Source organism: Alligator sinensis, unplaced genomic scaffold (assembly GCF_000455745.1).
Source record: "Alligator sinensis unplaced genomic scaffold, ASM45574v1 scaffold177_1, whole genome shotgun sequence".
Lineage (NCBI taxonomy): Eukaryota > Metazoa > Chordata > Crocodylia > Alligatoridae > Alligator > Alligator sinensis.
Window position 1 is genome coordinate 417857 of NW_005842269.1, and position 14048 is coordinate 431904.

Below are 14048 nucleotides of genomic sequence, written 5' to 3' on the forward strand. Positions count from 1 at the left end.
GACGAGAATCTGATGGTGTTCAATGCCGATAAATGCAAGGTTCTCCACCTTGGGAAGAAAAACCCGCAGCATCCTTATATGCTCGGCAGTGCTATGTTGGCTAGCACTATGGAAGAAAGAGACTTGGGGGTCATCATTGACCACAAGATGAACATGAGCCTGCAATGCGATGCTGCGGCTAGTAAAGCGACCAAAACGCTGGCTTGCATCCATAGATGCTTCTCAAGCAAATCTCGGGACGTCATTCTCCCCCTGTACTCGGCCTTAGTGAGGCCACAGCTGGAGTACTGCGGCCAGTTTTGGGCTCCACAATTCAAAAAGGATGTGGAGAAGCTTGAGAGAGTCCAGAGAAGAGCCACGCGCATGATCAGAGGTCAGGGAAGCAGACCCTACGATGACAGGCTGAGAGCCCTTGGGCTCTTTAGCCTGGAAAAGCGCAGGCTCAGGGGTGATCTGATGGCCATCTATAAGTTTATCAGGGGTGACCACCAGTATCTGGGGGAACGTTTGTTCACCAGAGCGCCCCAAGGGATGACGACTAGGTCGAATGGTCATAAACTACTACAAGACCGTTTCAGGCTGGACATAAGGAAGAATTTCTTTACTGTCCGAGCCCCCAAGGTCTGGAACAGCCTGCCACCGGAGGTGGTTCAAGCGCCTACATTGAACACCTTCAACAGCAAACTGGATGCTTATCTTGCTGGGATCCTATGACCCCAGCTGACTTCCTGCCCTTTGGGCAGGGGGCTGGACTCGATCTTCCGAGGTCCCTTCCAGCCCTAATGTCTATGAAATCTATGAAATCTATGAAATTGGGCTGCGAAGTAAGGCAGAAAGGAGCTAGAGAAACAACTTCCCTAGCATGTAGTAGGAGCTGGGGAGAGCACAGGAAACGACCATATGATTATGCAGTCATATGCTACACAGCTAATGCACATCTTTCAGATAAGATCCAGCAGGGATGAGGTCAGTGTCAGCAGGATAGGGTCCCTAGAGTATAACAAAAGTTTCAGTGTTTGCTTTATTTTTTGTCTATTGGCTTTAGTGGCTTATATTTTTTTTAAGTGAAAAATAATCTTGTAAACTGGTCCCTACAGTGTGATGGGCCCAGTGAAACCTACCAGGGACTTTTCCCTATCTACTTCCTGTGTTTTTCAACAAGTACTTATAAATGCTCTCCCTTGCCAGGGATAAAGGAATGAAAAAGCAATGACAAAGAATGCAAGAGACAACCTTGTTCTACCATATTGCAACACTTAAGGGCTTTCCAAGATATTTCAGCTCCTGTTTCTTGCTAGAGTCCAGAAGTTTGAGAAATGAACACACATTTAAAGAGTTACCCCAACCTTCTACATCTGCTTACCCTCCTACCTCCTCCCAATAGGTTCCATTCAATGCTTGGGGAAAACGACTATACTGTTCTGATTATAAGTCTTTCCCATATCTTTAGGTTCAATTATAGGAAAAAGCTGAGCTTTTCCGCTGAACAGAAGCCTGTATATATATATATATATATGTATATATATATATATATATATATATATATATAGTGTGTATTTGAATTGCTACTGCCATTACAGAATCCCAGAGGAGAATCCAGTCACTGAGGAAAGAACCTGAAGTTAAATGCCCTGAAAGGACTAAAATAAAAACTGAACTGAAAACATTTCTGAGATGACATTTTTATTGTAGACACAAAAATACCACAAGTACAAAAATCAAGACTATAGGGGGTCTGATCATAAGCCAGCCCTGCATAGCACTAGAGCCTGATTTTTAGGATTTTTCTGGAGAGAAAAACAAAGATTTATGATCAGAATAGTGCTTCTCTTAGCCACATGAAAGCATTGGAGGTGAGACAAATCCTACAGTGCTTACGAGTGAAGCTCAATTTACTTAAGTTTTGAGTAAGGACTACAGGATTTGATCGGTTGTGGTCAAACCAGTGCACTGTGGCAAAAGGTCAGTGCTACTCAGCACACATAAAATTTCACATTGTACCTACTAAATTCATAGGACTCTTAGGGTTTGGCCCTTTGAACACAAAAAGCACGGCAGCTTTCATATACCATATTCTGAGTTGCTTGATGTCAGGGTGTATGTTAGGATCCTGCAAACATTCAATATCTCAAATTTATCTGTGGTATAACTCACTACAATGTAGGGCTGGAAGGGGGTTCTTGTACCATCAAGCTCAGTCCTTTGCTATTACAGGCAACAGCATTGTATAGTCCCGGTCCACAAGGGCAGGGAACAGGCTCCTGTTCCCTGCCCAGTTCCATGACCATGAAGCTGGGCAGGAATCAGGCTCTCCAGCCCCCGCCCCACAATCATAGAGCAGTGGCTGGGAACTGTTCCAGTCAGGGGCAAGTCCCAGCACTGTGTCCTGATCGAGTGATTGAGGCATGGGGCTTGGAAAGAGGTACAGGGTTGGGACAGGTCCCAGCCCTCTGCCCCATCTGCTGGTGGGGCAGCTAACAGCGAGCTCCTGGCTGGGAAGGGAATCCCCACCCAGTAGGGGGCTCACCGCTACCTGACCCACCAGCGAATCAGGGCAGGGAGCCGGGACCTGCCCCTCCCCTGCAGTTTTTTCCAAGTCCCCAACTCCCATTAGGGAGCAGGGGACAGGAGATCCCTGTTGCCAGGACAGGAGGCCATTGTCCCTACCCAGGCTCTGGTGGCAGAGCCCACCCCAGCAGCAGGCAGCCCCCTAGGGACAGGGAGCAATGTCTGAGCTCTTGCCAGGAGACAGCTGTCTCCTGGCCCCATGCTCCCTGCCATCCCTTGGGCTAGCACCCTCCCCCTGACATCTGCAGGGGACCACTACAGGGCCACCGGGGGCAGTAACAGATTGCTGCCATTAGGGGTGTCATATTCAATTTAAATTTAAATTCGGATTCAGCTCAAATCAGGGACAGTGATTTGATTCATTGATTCAGATCACTGTCCCCGATTCAGTTTGGCCAAATCAGAATCTGAAGATTCGATGGAGAATCAGTAATTCGGCCATAGACACAGCTTTAAAAGTTTTTTCTACATACCTTGAAGTACCAGGCATGGCTTGTGAATGCTGCAATGCTGGGGCAGATGGAGCGTCCCACAGCAGGGGGGGCCCCCTGCGTATTCCACGGCAAACCCAGAAGTGGACCGGAAGTATTTCTGGTCCGCTTCCGGGTCTGCCAGGGAGCACGCGCCGCCCCTGCTCCCCTGGCTTGGCGATCAGCCATGGGGGGATCCCGGGTGCCCCCCCCTGACCCAGGAGGCAGCAGACCAAGCCAGGGAGGCATGGGAGGGGGGCCACATGCTCCCCGGAGGACCTGGAAGTGGACCAGAAGTGCTTCCGGGTCTGCTACCAAGCACTCCTGTGGGATGCTCCATCCGCCCCACTATCACAGTGCTGATGAGCCGCATGGTAGTTAGAGGTATGTAGAAAAAACATTTAAATCTGTGTCTATGTCTGAATCTTTCTGAATCTCTCCAAATTGACGCTAAGACATTAAAGGGTCGCCTGATTTGATTCGGATTTGGAGATTCAGCCACTGAATTGGGCTGAATCTCCACCAAATCGAATCAGGGACCAAACCTTTGCACAGCCCTAGCTGCCATGATCTGCAAATCTGCTGCCGAAACCTCGCGCATGTAGATGCCTGCCTGGGTCAGTTTAATCTAAAACTGATCCCACATTATTTGCATGTGTAGACATGCCCAATATCATCCAATTTTCTCCGTGTAACATCTCAAGCCTCCTGTATACCAAGGTCATCTCTTTCCTTTGAGTTTCATCAACATACTATCACTTTTTGTGCCAATCAACTTCATCAGTGAAATTAGCAAGTAAGATCAGGCATGACACTGATCCTTGAGAAACTAGTAACCTTTCTCCAGCCTTAGACTTCTCTTTTGTAACAACACCTGTATCATCTTCCCTTTCACCAGTTCTTTGCCCATTTCACAGTTCTGCTAATTTCCATCTTCTCCATCTTTTCAATAATAATTTTCCACGTGGCAATCCAGCTAATGGTAATTAGAGAGCTTTAAGTGCTGTATGTTCTCATTTCAAGAAAAACATCCCTGAAGTCCGTGGAGTTACACTAGGTATTAATGTGGCCCAACAGTGTTACATTCAGTATTCTACAAGAAAGGGGAATCTATGGTCCACAGATCCATGGCTCTTTCCAGAGCCACAACACAATGGATGACAGTAATGGGAACAGTTGTAGGATAGTTGATATTTGTCTCCATTTCCACCTCAGCTACTGATCCACTCAGATCATATTCCCTGAATTCTCAGAAATTCCACTGAGGACCCTAGCCATTTTGCCCAAACACTGATAGTAGGATTGGGCCTTTTGTACATAAAATCTCCATGCTGGGTTCTGGTCTCAGTTGCAAATATGAATTTATGGGAAGACCACTGCTTCAGACAGGAACCAAAGCCTCAGGAAATACAGACTGAGCACAGCAACAGATTAAAGCTAGGGAAAACAGCAATGAGAAAGACTCCCGGGAAACAGGATGGGCAATTATTTCATATTATAAAAGAAGAACAGAGCCTGTGGAAACACTATATTCCCCATAAGAGGCTGGATTCTGCCCTCAGACAAACCCATAATTGGGATTTCAGTAATTAATGCAAATTAGTTCAAAGCACAATGTAGCCTCAAATGTGAGTACAACCTACCCCTATGCCACAGGTGCAGTATAGCAACAGGGCTTCTTAGTGAAAGCACAGCAGATGGTGAGACTGATTCAGCTTTCACCAGGATAAATCTGTGGTAGTTTCATTGACATCAGTGGAGTTATTCCAAAACTACACTAGTGTACACAAGAGCCGTATCTCTGTTTACTGAAAATGGATCCCATCACACTAATTGAAAAACAACAGATGTCTCAACTAGCAGTAAGAGGAGACAGGAATGTTCCCATTTTCTTCTAAATACCATTTTATTTCTCTCCTAAGAGTGTAAGAGAATTTGCCACATTTTGCTCTACAGGACAGATTCTCAGGTTCTTGGGTTGCTCAGGGCAAACCAGTACAGCCCTACAGAAGTTCAGGAAACTACACTTATTCACAGCAGTTTATGAGCTAGACTCTAAGGCACTAGCCCAGAGACATAAGGTTGGTTTCTCCTCTCACTTAAATCTAAAGTTACCTGCAGACAGTTGAGCAATGTCTGTATAAAAGTGGGAAGACATCAGAATCATTTTCCTTAAGCATTTGTAGGTCATAATAATTAAATTCTTCTGCTATTCACAGACTTTTAGCTAGCAAGCTCTGAAGCAGTTTAAAAAGGTAGGTGAGCACCAGTGTCATAGCAAGGAAGTTTGGCATCTGGGGCAAAGCCTGCAGCAGCAGACAGCCCTTCCCCAGCACACAGATCTGGGGGGCACCGCCCCCCCTACCCATGCTTGCCCAGAAGTGCACACAGTGGCAGGAGTCACCCTCCCATTGTTCCCGCGCCCCCCACAAATAAGCCGTTCATAGCTCTGTCCTGTACCCTGCCCCGGCTGGGTAGCCTGTTGGTGCCCCTTCACTTCAGTGGCTGGGGCAGTTGCCCCACTTGTCCCCCCTTGCTACAGCACTGGTGAACACCATTACAACCATCTCACATAAGAGGAAGCAGAGGCAAAGAGAGGATAAGTTACATGGCTGAGATTTCACAGAAAGTCAGTGGCAGCAGGGACTAAACCAAAGTTCTCCCAGAAGTCCTTTTCGCTACCCATGAGACAGCACTGTCTTTGATTGCTTAAGTAATCAGTAACATAACTAAAGAGTATGTGGGGAGGGGGTGATTGAGGCAATAACCCCAGCTGCCCACCAAGCGGGGAAATGCAAAAATAGCAGCCACTGCAGATGCTGGCTGGCCATATCACTGCCAACAGCAGCCCAATAGCTGCCACTGCCATGTGCACCACTGCTGCCCAGGGCTCAGAGCTGCCCTGTTATATTTCTGTCAGTAATCTAAGCTGCATGTGGAAACCTGTGTGTCCAACTCACTCCACAAAAATCACTGAAAAAAAGGCAACTTAGCAAAGTTAAATCTGTCTCCACCTCTGTTTCACAAGAAGGAAGACTTGTTCATTTTTCTATATAAGTAGCAAATCCTCATGCAGTAGGCAAGGCTAAGGCCACATTTATCTTGGAAACTGCAAACATCAGTGTTACTGTGTCCAGGCATTTCTGCCAAGACAGCAGACCCCAGACTGGCCTATCTGAAACAAACTAAAGGCCAAAGAACAACAAAGCCTTATGTAACCAATGCACTTTAATAAGGAAAGCAATGGCATAGTCCCCTTACTGAAGCCATGGGCTGCCTCCCCTATGATATCTTCTTGAGTTTAATTCCTTCCTCTGCTGGCTCATGTCTTATTTAGACCCTGATCCTATATATTGCTAAGCCCCTTCTGGGATTTAATGAGCAACTTTGTCTTCTGTTGACTTAGAGGGTAGTTGAAGGCACTCAGCACACTCCGGGAGGTGTTCATTATTTTACAAGATTCAATCCTGATCCTGCAAATGTCTGTTCCCATGCTTAACCTTATGTCCCAGAAGTCAGGAGCCTGACTCATGAGTGCAAAAGTAAGTGCAGAGAGTAATGTTTTTGAGATATGGACCTTGGCCAGGAAGCTCTTAGGAGCAGAGACACTGCACACAGTATGAGACAGTGCCATGTGGAGATCTGAGCTAATTCTGCATGCATTAGCTCCCAAACTAGAAGCAGCACAGTGGCATTCATTGTTTTCTCAGCAAGTCTAATTAGCCCAGGTACAATGCTATGCAAATACTGAGACACTACTGTCCTTGTAGAGTGCCTGCAGAGTGAGCTTGGGTATTTCCGTGTGGCACTGTCTAACACCATGTCAATATACCCTGAGAAGAAAATACTTCAGTACATCCCTGTGAAAAGGGTTACTGTGGATTTACTCTATTACAATTCAGATCCAAATCTGGTCCACTGTCTGCAAACTTCTATGCACTTTTTTGACACTATATAACAAGTAAGAATGATCTTATCAGATTGAACCTGGAGAGACTCCAGTGCCTTTGGTGGAGTAACTTCAGATGATGTACTTCAAATTGCTATAACTGAGAAGAAGACCTGTGGGAATGCTATAGGTAACACCTGTTGAGAACCACAGATCATTTCCCTGATGTAAATAGGATCTCCATTTTTAAGCTTGGCAAAAATAAAACAAGCAAAAGTCATTTTTAGAAAAAAATTAATACATGTCTTTTCTTGATGCAAAGCTGTAGGGCCATATCCTACTACAAATCAAGAGAGTGATGTGGTGCTCAAGGTTGTTATTTACACCAATTTGTGCCAGCAGATGAGGAGGGCCTAACGCATGGCAGTTTCAGAATCTCCCATTATCGTTCTCTGTCTCTTCACCTAGGAGATTTTCCCTGCAGGCTGCAAATCTTAATTAGAAAATAATTCCCATTAATTGCAAAAAAAAGCAGTTAGTTAATAGAAGAAAGCAAAAAATGCTTACCTATTTTTGCTACCCTAGCTGATGCTGTAGCTCTTCTCCTCTGGGAATTACTATGTTCACTCCAGCACAGTGGGGAAGATGCTTCTTTCTTGACCCTGCATCTTGCTGGGATGAATTCCCTCTGCACTCATGCTGCTTTGTCTCCATGGGAATCTTTTTACGTTAAGTGGAGGGGCCTGGCAGGGAATACCAGTCAGTCTATTTTCAGCCCCACACAGCCTGCAACAGACGCCAATCCTACCAGCAGAAACTGTAACCTGAAAAGCGAGACACAAAAAAAAGAGAGATTGCAACACTTTTGGTAGGAAGGGAATGCAAAACTTACCTCAAAGCTCTGTACATTAGCTTCCAAGAACAAAATCAAATAATTAATCTGCCCTGTCTTTGTTTTCTACAAAATATTCCTTTGGGAAACTAGCCAGGCCACTGATGGTAACAAGCCAGGCACAGTACCCTCTTCAACAGAAAGGCTCAGAAACAATCAGAGGTCTCTTCAATCGCAAAGGGTTGGGGGGGGGGGGGGGGGGGGGGGGTGGGGTATACAACTTGGGCGGTGGGAGGGGGGGGGGGGGGGGGGGGGGTTCAGCTGGGATAATCAAGTTGTCCCTCTTTTTTAATTCAAACTTTCTGATTCCCCAAATATTGGGACCTGGCATCCAACTGATTTCAGAATTACAGGCCTTTTACCCTGCCCAGCCCCTTGACTGACAATCTTCAGGACACCCTTCTCAGAACCCCTCCTCCCCTCTTACCATTTGCAGTAGCGTATGCAAGTGCCTCCCCTTTTCCTGTATGCATTGTCTGTTGCCATCAAACATCTGTAATGTCTGTCAGTCTTGATTTCATACAGAGCAGAAGCAGGAGGTGTTTGGGGATGGGAGCACACCTTCTTGGGCAAGCAAAAGAAACCACTTCTCCAAACAGTTGTAATAACCGGGCATTTGTGTCTGGGAAGCTGGAATATTTAGCCAGTGTTTTGCTTGTAGCCAAAGTCACAAGGTACAGAGAAATAGTCTGGGAGGTTGTTATGGAAACAAATCCCTGGAGATGCCGACTTTCCACAAATGCTTCACAAAGATGTGCTCTGACTTAAGAAGGGAAAACAGCAAGACAAATCAGCAGCTTTTTCTACCTCAGATATTTGAATTGGTGTGCTTGAAGTTAGGACCTTACAATGGAACTTTCCAAAACACCTACGTGACTGGAAGCCTAAGTCTTGGCAAAAGTCAATGGGACTTTATGCTTCTAAACTACTTAGATGCTTTTAAAATCCTGCTCCTAAATCCCCTAGACACCTAAATGGCTTAATAATCCAAAGATGCTCCATATGAAAACATCACTAAAGTCAATGGGAATGACAGGTGTTTGTTCCACCTGTATATCAGACTGCCTTTATTTAAGTGTCTGAATTTAGGCATTCCTATAGAATATTTAGTTCTCTCTTCCCTGTTTGCATGTCTCTACTATGACAAGGAAAATCCACAAAGTCCACTTCACTATTAAGTTCTGAAAAGACTGGGTTGTGTCTGCAGAAACTTCAGATTTTTTGCAATGCTTGCTTTTCTTAATCTGTGTGTGGGGGGGGGGTTTAAACATGTAAAGACATTTCTATTAGCTATAAAAGCTACTCATGTCACAAACACCAAGCATACCAATTTACAACCAATTAGAAGCATTCCTCTAAATAAAATCAATTTCCAGAAAACTAGAGAAAACTTTGTAGGAGATACTGGAGTTCAGTTATTGGTTATCAGCTGTTTCATCTCTTATCCTTTTTCATCTAAATGCCCAGTCACATGACCATGCAGGTTTGCAGAACAATCCACCCTTAAAAACTAAGTTTTCTGTCAGGCAGTGATCAGGAAGTCCAGACCAAGGAAGAAACAGACTGAAGAGTTTTGCTTCTGTCTTCGAGTCAGCGTGTTGTGTCCCTTCTCCTCAGCTCTGGTTTAGCCTGAGTTTTTTATATCTCAGTTTCAGGAAACTTTTAATTGCTACCCCAAACATGGGCATTCTACTGAGAGAGAGAGAGAGAATGAACACCTCTGATACCTTTCACTGCTTCACCAAAATAGCCGGCTTGTCCACCAAAATACTGTGCACCTGCTAAACTACAGAGGTTCAAGCAAAAATACTCTCTTCCATATAAAAAAAAATGAATTAATCCTATTAAAGTCCTTCTGAAATGCAATCTCATAATGTAATAGCTATTTACTAGACTCTCTTGACAGATCAGAGTAACAGCTTGTATTTAGTCACTTGAAAGTCCCACCTTACAAATCATTTTTAAGTCCTATTAATTTTCATTGGGATGACATGCCTGATGCTGCTCGCTTTAATGGTTGATAAAAAGAGGCCTTAAGTCTTTGACTACACTATTAGTTGTTTTCACTGACAATCTACCAGTGGCTCTCAACCTTTTCAGACTAAGGCGCCCCTCATTAGATTCAAGGCACCCCTTGGAAAATGCCAGCTCTTAGCTTTCCCTTATTTTTTTTACTATAGAAACATAACAGAGCAATTCTTTTGTTGCAAAGAACTCAAAAAGAATACAACAAGTCTGAATGTTTTTGAGACTATGGATTTCTTTTTGGAATCTCTGGGTTTATCTTGTGAATCATGGCTGTGGCACCCTGCACACCCCTGAAAGACTCTCAAAGCACCATGAACCCCTATGCTCAACCCCCAATGGCTGTCCAGCCCAACCCTAGAAGCAATGCTGAACTCCTGGTTGCCTCCTCATCCACATTTCCCTTTAGTGTTTGGAATTCCACAGGGAAAGGGGAGAGAAAATAAGGCCACAAGCACAAGAAATCTACCAGCAGCAATCCCACAATTCCCTCTTCATGACTCCTGGCCCTTATGTACCCAATTTCCTCTATGACCCCCAATTAAAATCAAATACAGAGGAACAGATGCAAACAGCTTGAGGACTGATTCGTAGAAGGGCTCCGCCCAAGGGACATGAAACAAAATGTGGACAGCATGATAAAATACAGATAGGGCGAGGCCAGATGAGGGCAGCCCCTGGAGTTGACCCAAAGTATCAGTAGAGCCCCATCCTTCACTCCTTGTTCAGGAAAAACTATCACCATTTGAATGGGAGATGAGAATGGCAACATTTAGGGTCAGGTTTAAGAGCTCGTTTCTGCACCAAAAAAGACAATGGGACTTTTGCTACTGACTTCAGTGGGGGAAGGTTTTATGTCTAATGCCTTGGTCCTTCATTTGCACCTGTGCAAAGAGATCCCTGCACCCTCCCAGAACTCCTATGAAGTCCCTGGGGAGGTCTGGGAGAGAGCCAGGTGGAGTTTGCACAGGGGTAGGTTCTTGGTGGGGGACAAGGGTCTATGTGAGCAAAGGTCTCAATAAAGAATTCATCCAAGGTATGGAGTGAGATCTCAAAGCAACAAGAAATCAGTAGGGACCCAAAGGTGCACATGGATCCTGCCTGACAACCCACATGGTTCTAACTAACTTAAGGCATGAAATAGATGTTCTTTAGCCCTGCTTTATGGTTGGCACACACACTACATAGAATATGCAGAAAATGTATAATTGCATCACTATATTCCATTATGCATGTTGTTTTATGTATTACATGTGTTACATGCAATATATAATACATTCTATACATGTGTAGCACAACACAAGGCATTGATGGCAGTATTTCTCTCTCTCCAGTGCCCATCCATGAATGCGAAACATATATTCAATTTAGAAGACATTTCCTTCCTGAAGAATTTACCAACAAATTCTGTAAGCATACTGTTCATTTTCCCTCTGTTTCCACTTCCAGTGCTCCAGCAATTCTTAAATCAGACAGAAGTCAGTGTTAATTTAAATAACAAAATGATCTGGGGCACCTAGGATTCATCTGGAAATGCAAATCCTTTGTGTATTGACAAAGCAATACATCAGACCAGGATGTGCCTTTGGCATCACTGACTAAAGTTGTTCTCACAAAAACCTGGAGCACGTGAATAGGTGTGACTTCACTTTCCAGCTAAACTAATTGTTTTGAGCATTTATTGGAAAACAAGAGTTTCCTCTCAACATGAAGCTTCTTCCTCATTTGAGAGATCACTATTCTGCTTTTAAGATTTAGTCAGATGAATTAGGGAAAATCTGAACTGGTGCCAATGCAAATCCCTAACACCTATGCCCCCAATTAATAGTACACTAATACAAATCACTAGTACAACTCCTGATTTGCACCAGGGCAGTGTATTTACAATAGGGGTTTTCAGCAGTATAACTAAATCACTGCACAGTTCCCTACTTTATACAAGTCCTGGCAAACCCCACTGAAGTCAATTGTTCCCAGTGTGTCTGAGTACAGACCTGGGCACTTGCCACATAAAGCATGTTACATTTAAACATTGTTATTTAATACATTCATGGTAAAAATGAATCATTTCAAACATGCCTTGCATAGGAAGGCACTTACTGTGAAGGTTTAATTGCTATAATAAATACTAAGTAACACCCAATGTAAACAAAGATATGTTCAAACAAACTAAAACAAAAAATTAAGACAGTCTCTACCAAGCCCATTGACTTAAAACACAAAAGGCCTGTTTTTGAACACATCAGCTGTGACAAATTTGGGACAATAATCCTCACAACCAGTTAAGAAACTAAAGTGCTCCTGGATCTGTGCATCTATAAGCAAACAGAGCAAAAGGTGTCAGGGGAAGACATCTGTTTGCTTAATTTCCCTATAAGCTGCAGAACACACTGTGATGCGTGGATACAGCCTGTCCATTATGCAGAGGCTATGGTATGGCAGGCGTGACCGATCCCAGCGCCAAGGGCACAGTGCTGGAACAGGAGCTCCGGACACAGCTTGAGCCAGATGTTTGCAGCCCTCTTAACTATTCCCTGCCTGGCCTTCTAGCTGCAAACATAGCTGGGGCTTCTCTTGTGCAAGGGAGAAATATTAGTCTTCAGTGCTATTACTGGCCAAAAGCACGCTCTCCTGCCGTAAAATGGAAGGGTAAGGGGACAAGAAAGGGCACCTCACAGAGTAAAGCAAGGACATCTGACTGCACAAGCTAACGAGTCATGGCAAGTCAGGACAAGAGTGCCCCAATTACAATCACTGTGCTTTCAAGATCACGGTTCACAATCTGATGTGCTGTCCTGACCGTATTCAGCTGCAAGTGCAGAACAGGTAGCACAACAGGATCCTGGATATAGGGATAAGGGCTGTGAAAAGGAAGAGTCTTAATCCACACCCCAAAAGAGAAGATTGTCACACTTCTGTCAGCATTTTCTTCTCTTTGTAGCCCTGGCTGTTGGTTGCAATGAAGTTGGGATATTTCATGGACTCCAAATCTTCTGCCTCCAGAAATTCTGATTTGCTGAGGGACGAAGTACTATCTCCCTTCTTGGGCTCAGAGAAGGGAGATTGCTGCTGGCCACAGGTGACATGGGTATACTGGCTCTGCTCCTCCTGGTCAGTCTCTCGGTGGTAGAAGTAATTGAAGTTGGACACGATGACGGGCACAGGCAGGGCTATGGTCAGCACGCCAGCAATGGCACACAAAGAGCCCACGATCTTGCCCCCAATCGTCAGAGGGTACATATCCCCGTAGCCCACAGTGGTCATGGACACCACCGCCCACCAGAACGCATCCGGGATGCTGGTAAACAAGGAGTCGGGATCGTCGGTCTCTGCAAAGTACACGGCGCTGGAGAAGAGGATGACTCCGATGAAGAGGAAGAAGATGAGGAGCCCCAGCTCCCTCATGCTGGCCTGGAGGGTCTTCCCCAAGATCTGCAGCCCCTTGGAGTGCCGGGAGAGCTTGAAGATCCGGAAGACCCGAACCAGGCGGATGACACGGAGGATGGCCAGTGACATGGCTTGCTGCTGGCCCCCGTTATTCCCACTGCCGCCAGCCCCAGGCTGCTGCTGCTGCTGCCTCTGCTTCTGCTGCTGCTGCGCCAGCTCGGTGCCCAGCGTGATGAAGTAGGGGATGATGGCCACAATGTCGATGATGTTCATGATGTTCCTGGAGAACTCAGGCTTGCTGGGGCAGGCGAAGAAGCGCACCAACAGCTCAAAGGAGAACCAGATGATGCACAGTGTCTCAATGAGGAAGAAGGGGTCGGTGAAGAAGGGCCCGGTGGCGGCCCCTGGGTGCAGCGGCGGCCCTGCGGTGCCATCGGGTGCCAGTGGCAAGAGGAGCAGGGGGTCCTCGGCCAGCGTAGCCTCCCCAAAACCAGTCGGGGGGGAGGCCTTGCTGTCCTGGCGGAACTCGGGCAGGGTCTCCAGGCAGAAGATGACGATGGAGATGAGGATGACCAGTACGGAGACGATGGCGATAGCACGGGCCGGCCCCGAGCTCTCGGGGTACTCAAAGAGGAGCCAGACCTGGCGCTGGAAGTGGTGGCGTGGCAGGGGCTTCTCCTCCTCCTGGATGAAGCCCTCGTCCTGGCGGAAGCTCTCAATGGCCTCCTGGCCCAGCTGGTAGAAGCGGATCTCCTCCAGGAAGACGTCGAGGGGCACCTGCACGGGCCGGCGCAGCCGCCCGCCCGACTGGTAGTAG

The 14048-nt window shown here is 45.9% G+C and overlaps 1 protein-coding gene across 1 annotated transcript in view; it reads right to left on the reverse strand.

Annotated features, from left to right (window-relative positions):
* LOC106722410 (potassium voltage-gated channel subfamily A member 6-like) overlaps positions 1–14047 on the reverse strand; it is a gene marked incomplete at its 5' end in the record, with an annotated part of 47002 nt that extends 32955 nt beyond the window's left edge. Inside the window, 3 exons of the mRNA XM_025209106.1 lie at positions 7495–7751; positions 8247–8508; positions 12252–14047. Of these exons, the coding sequence (XP_025064891.1) occupies positions 12752–14047 (1296 nt within the window). The remainder of the gene's footprint in view (positions 1–7494; positions 7752–8246; positions 8509–12251) is intronic.
* Between the last annotated feature and the right edge of the window lies 1 nt (position 14048).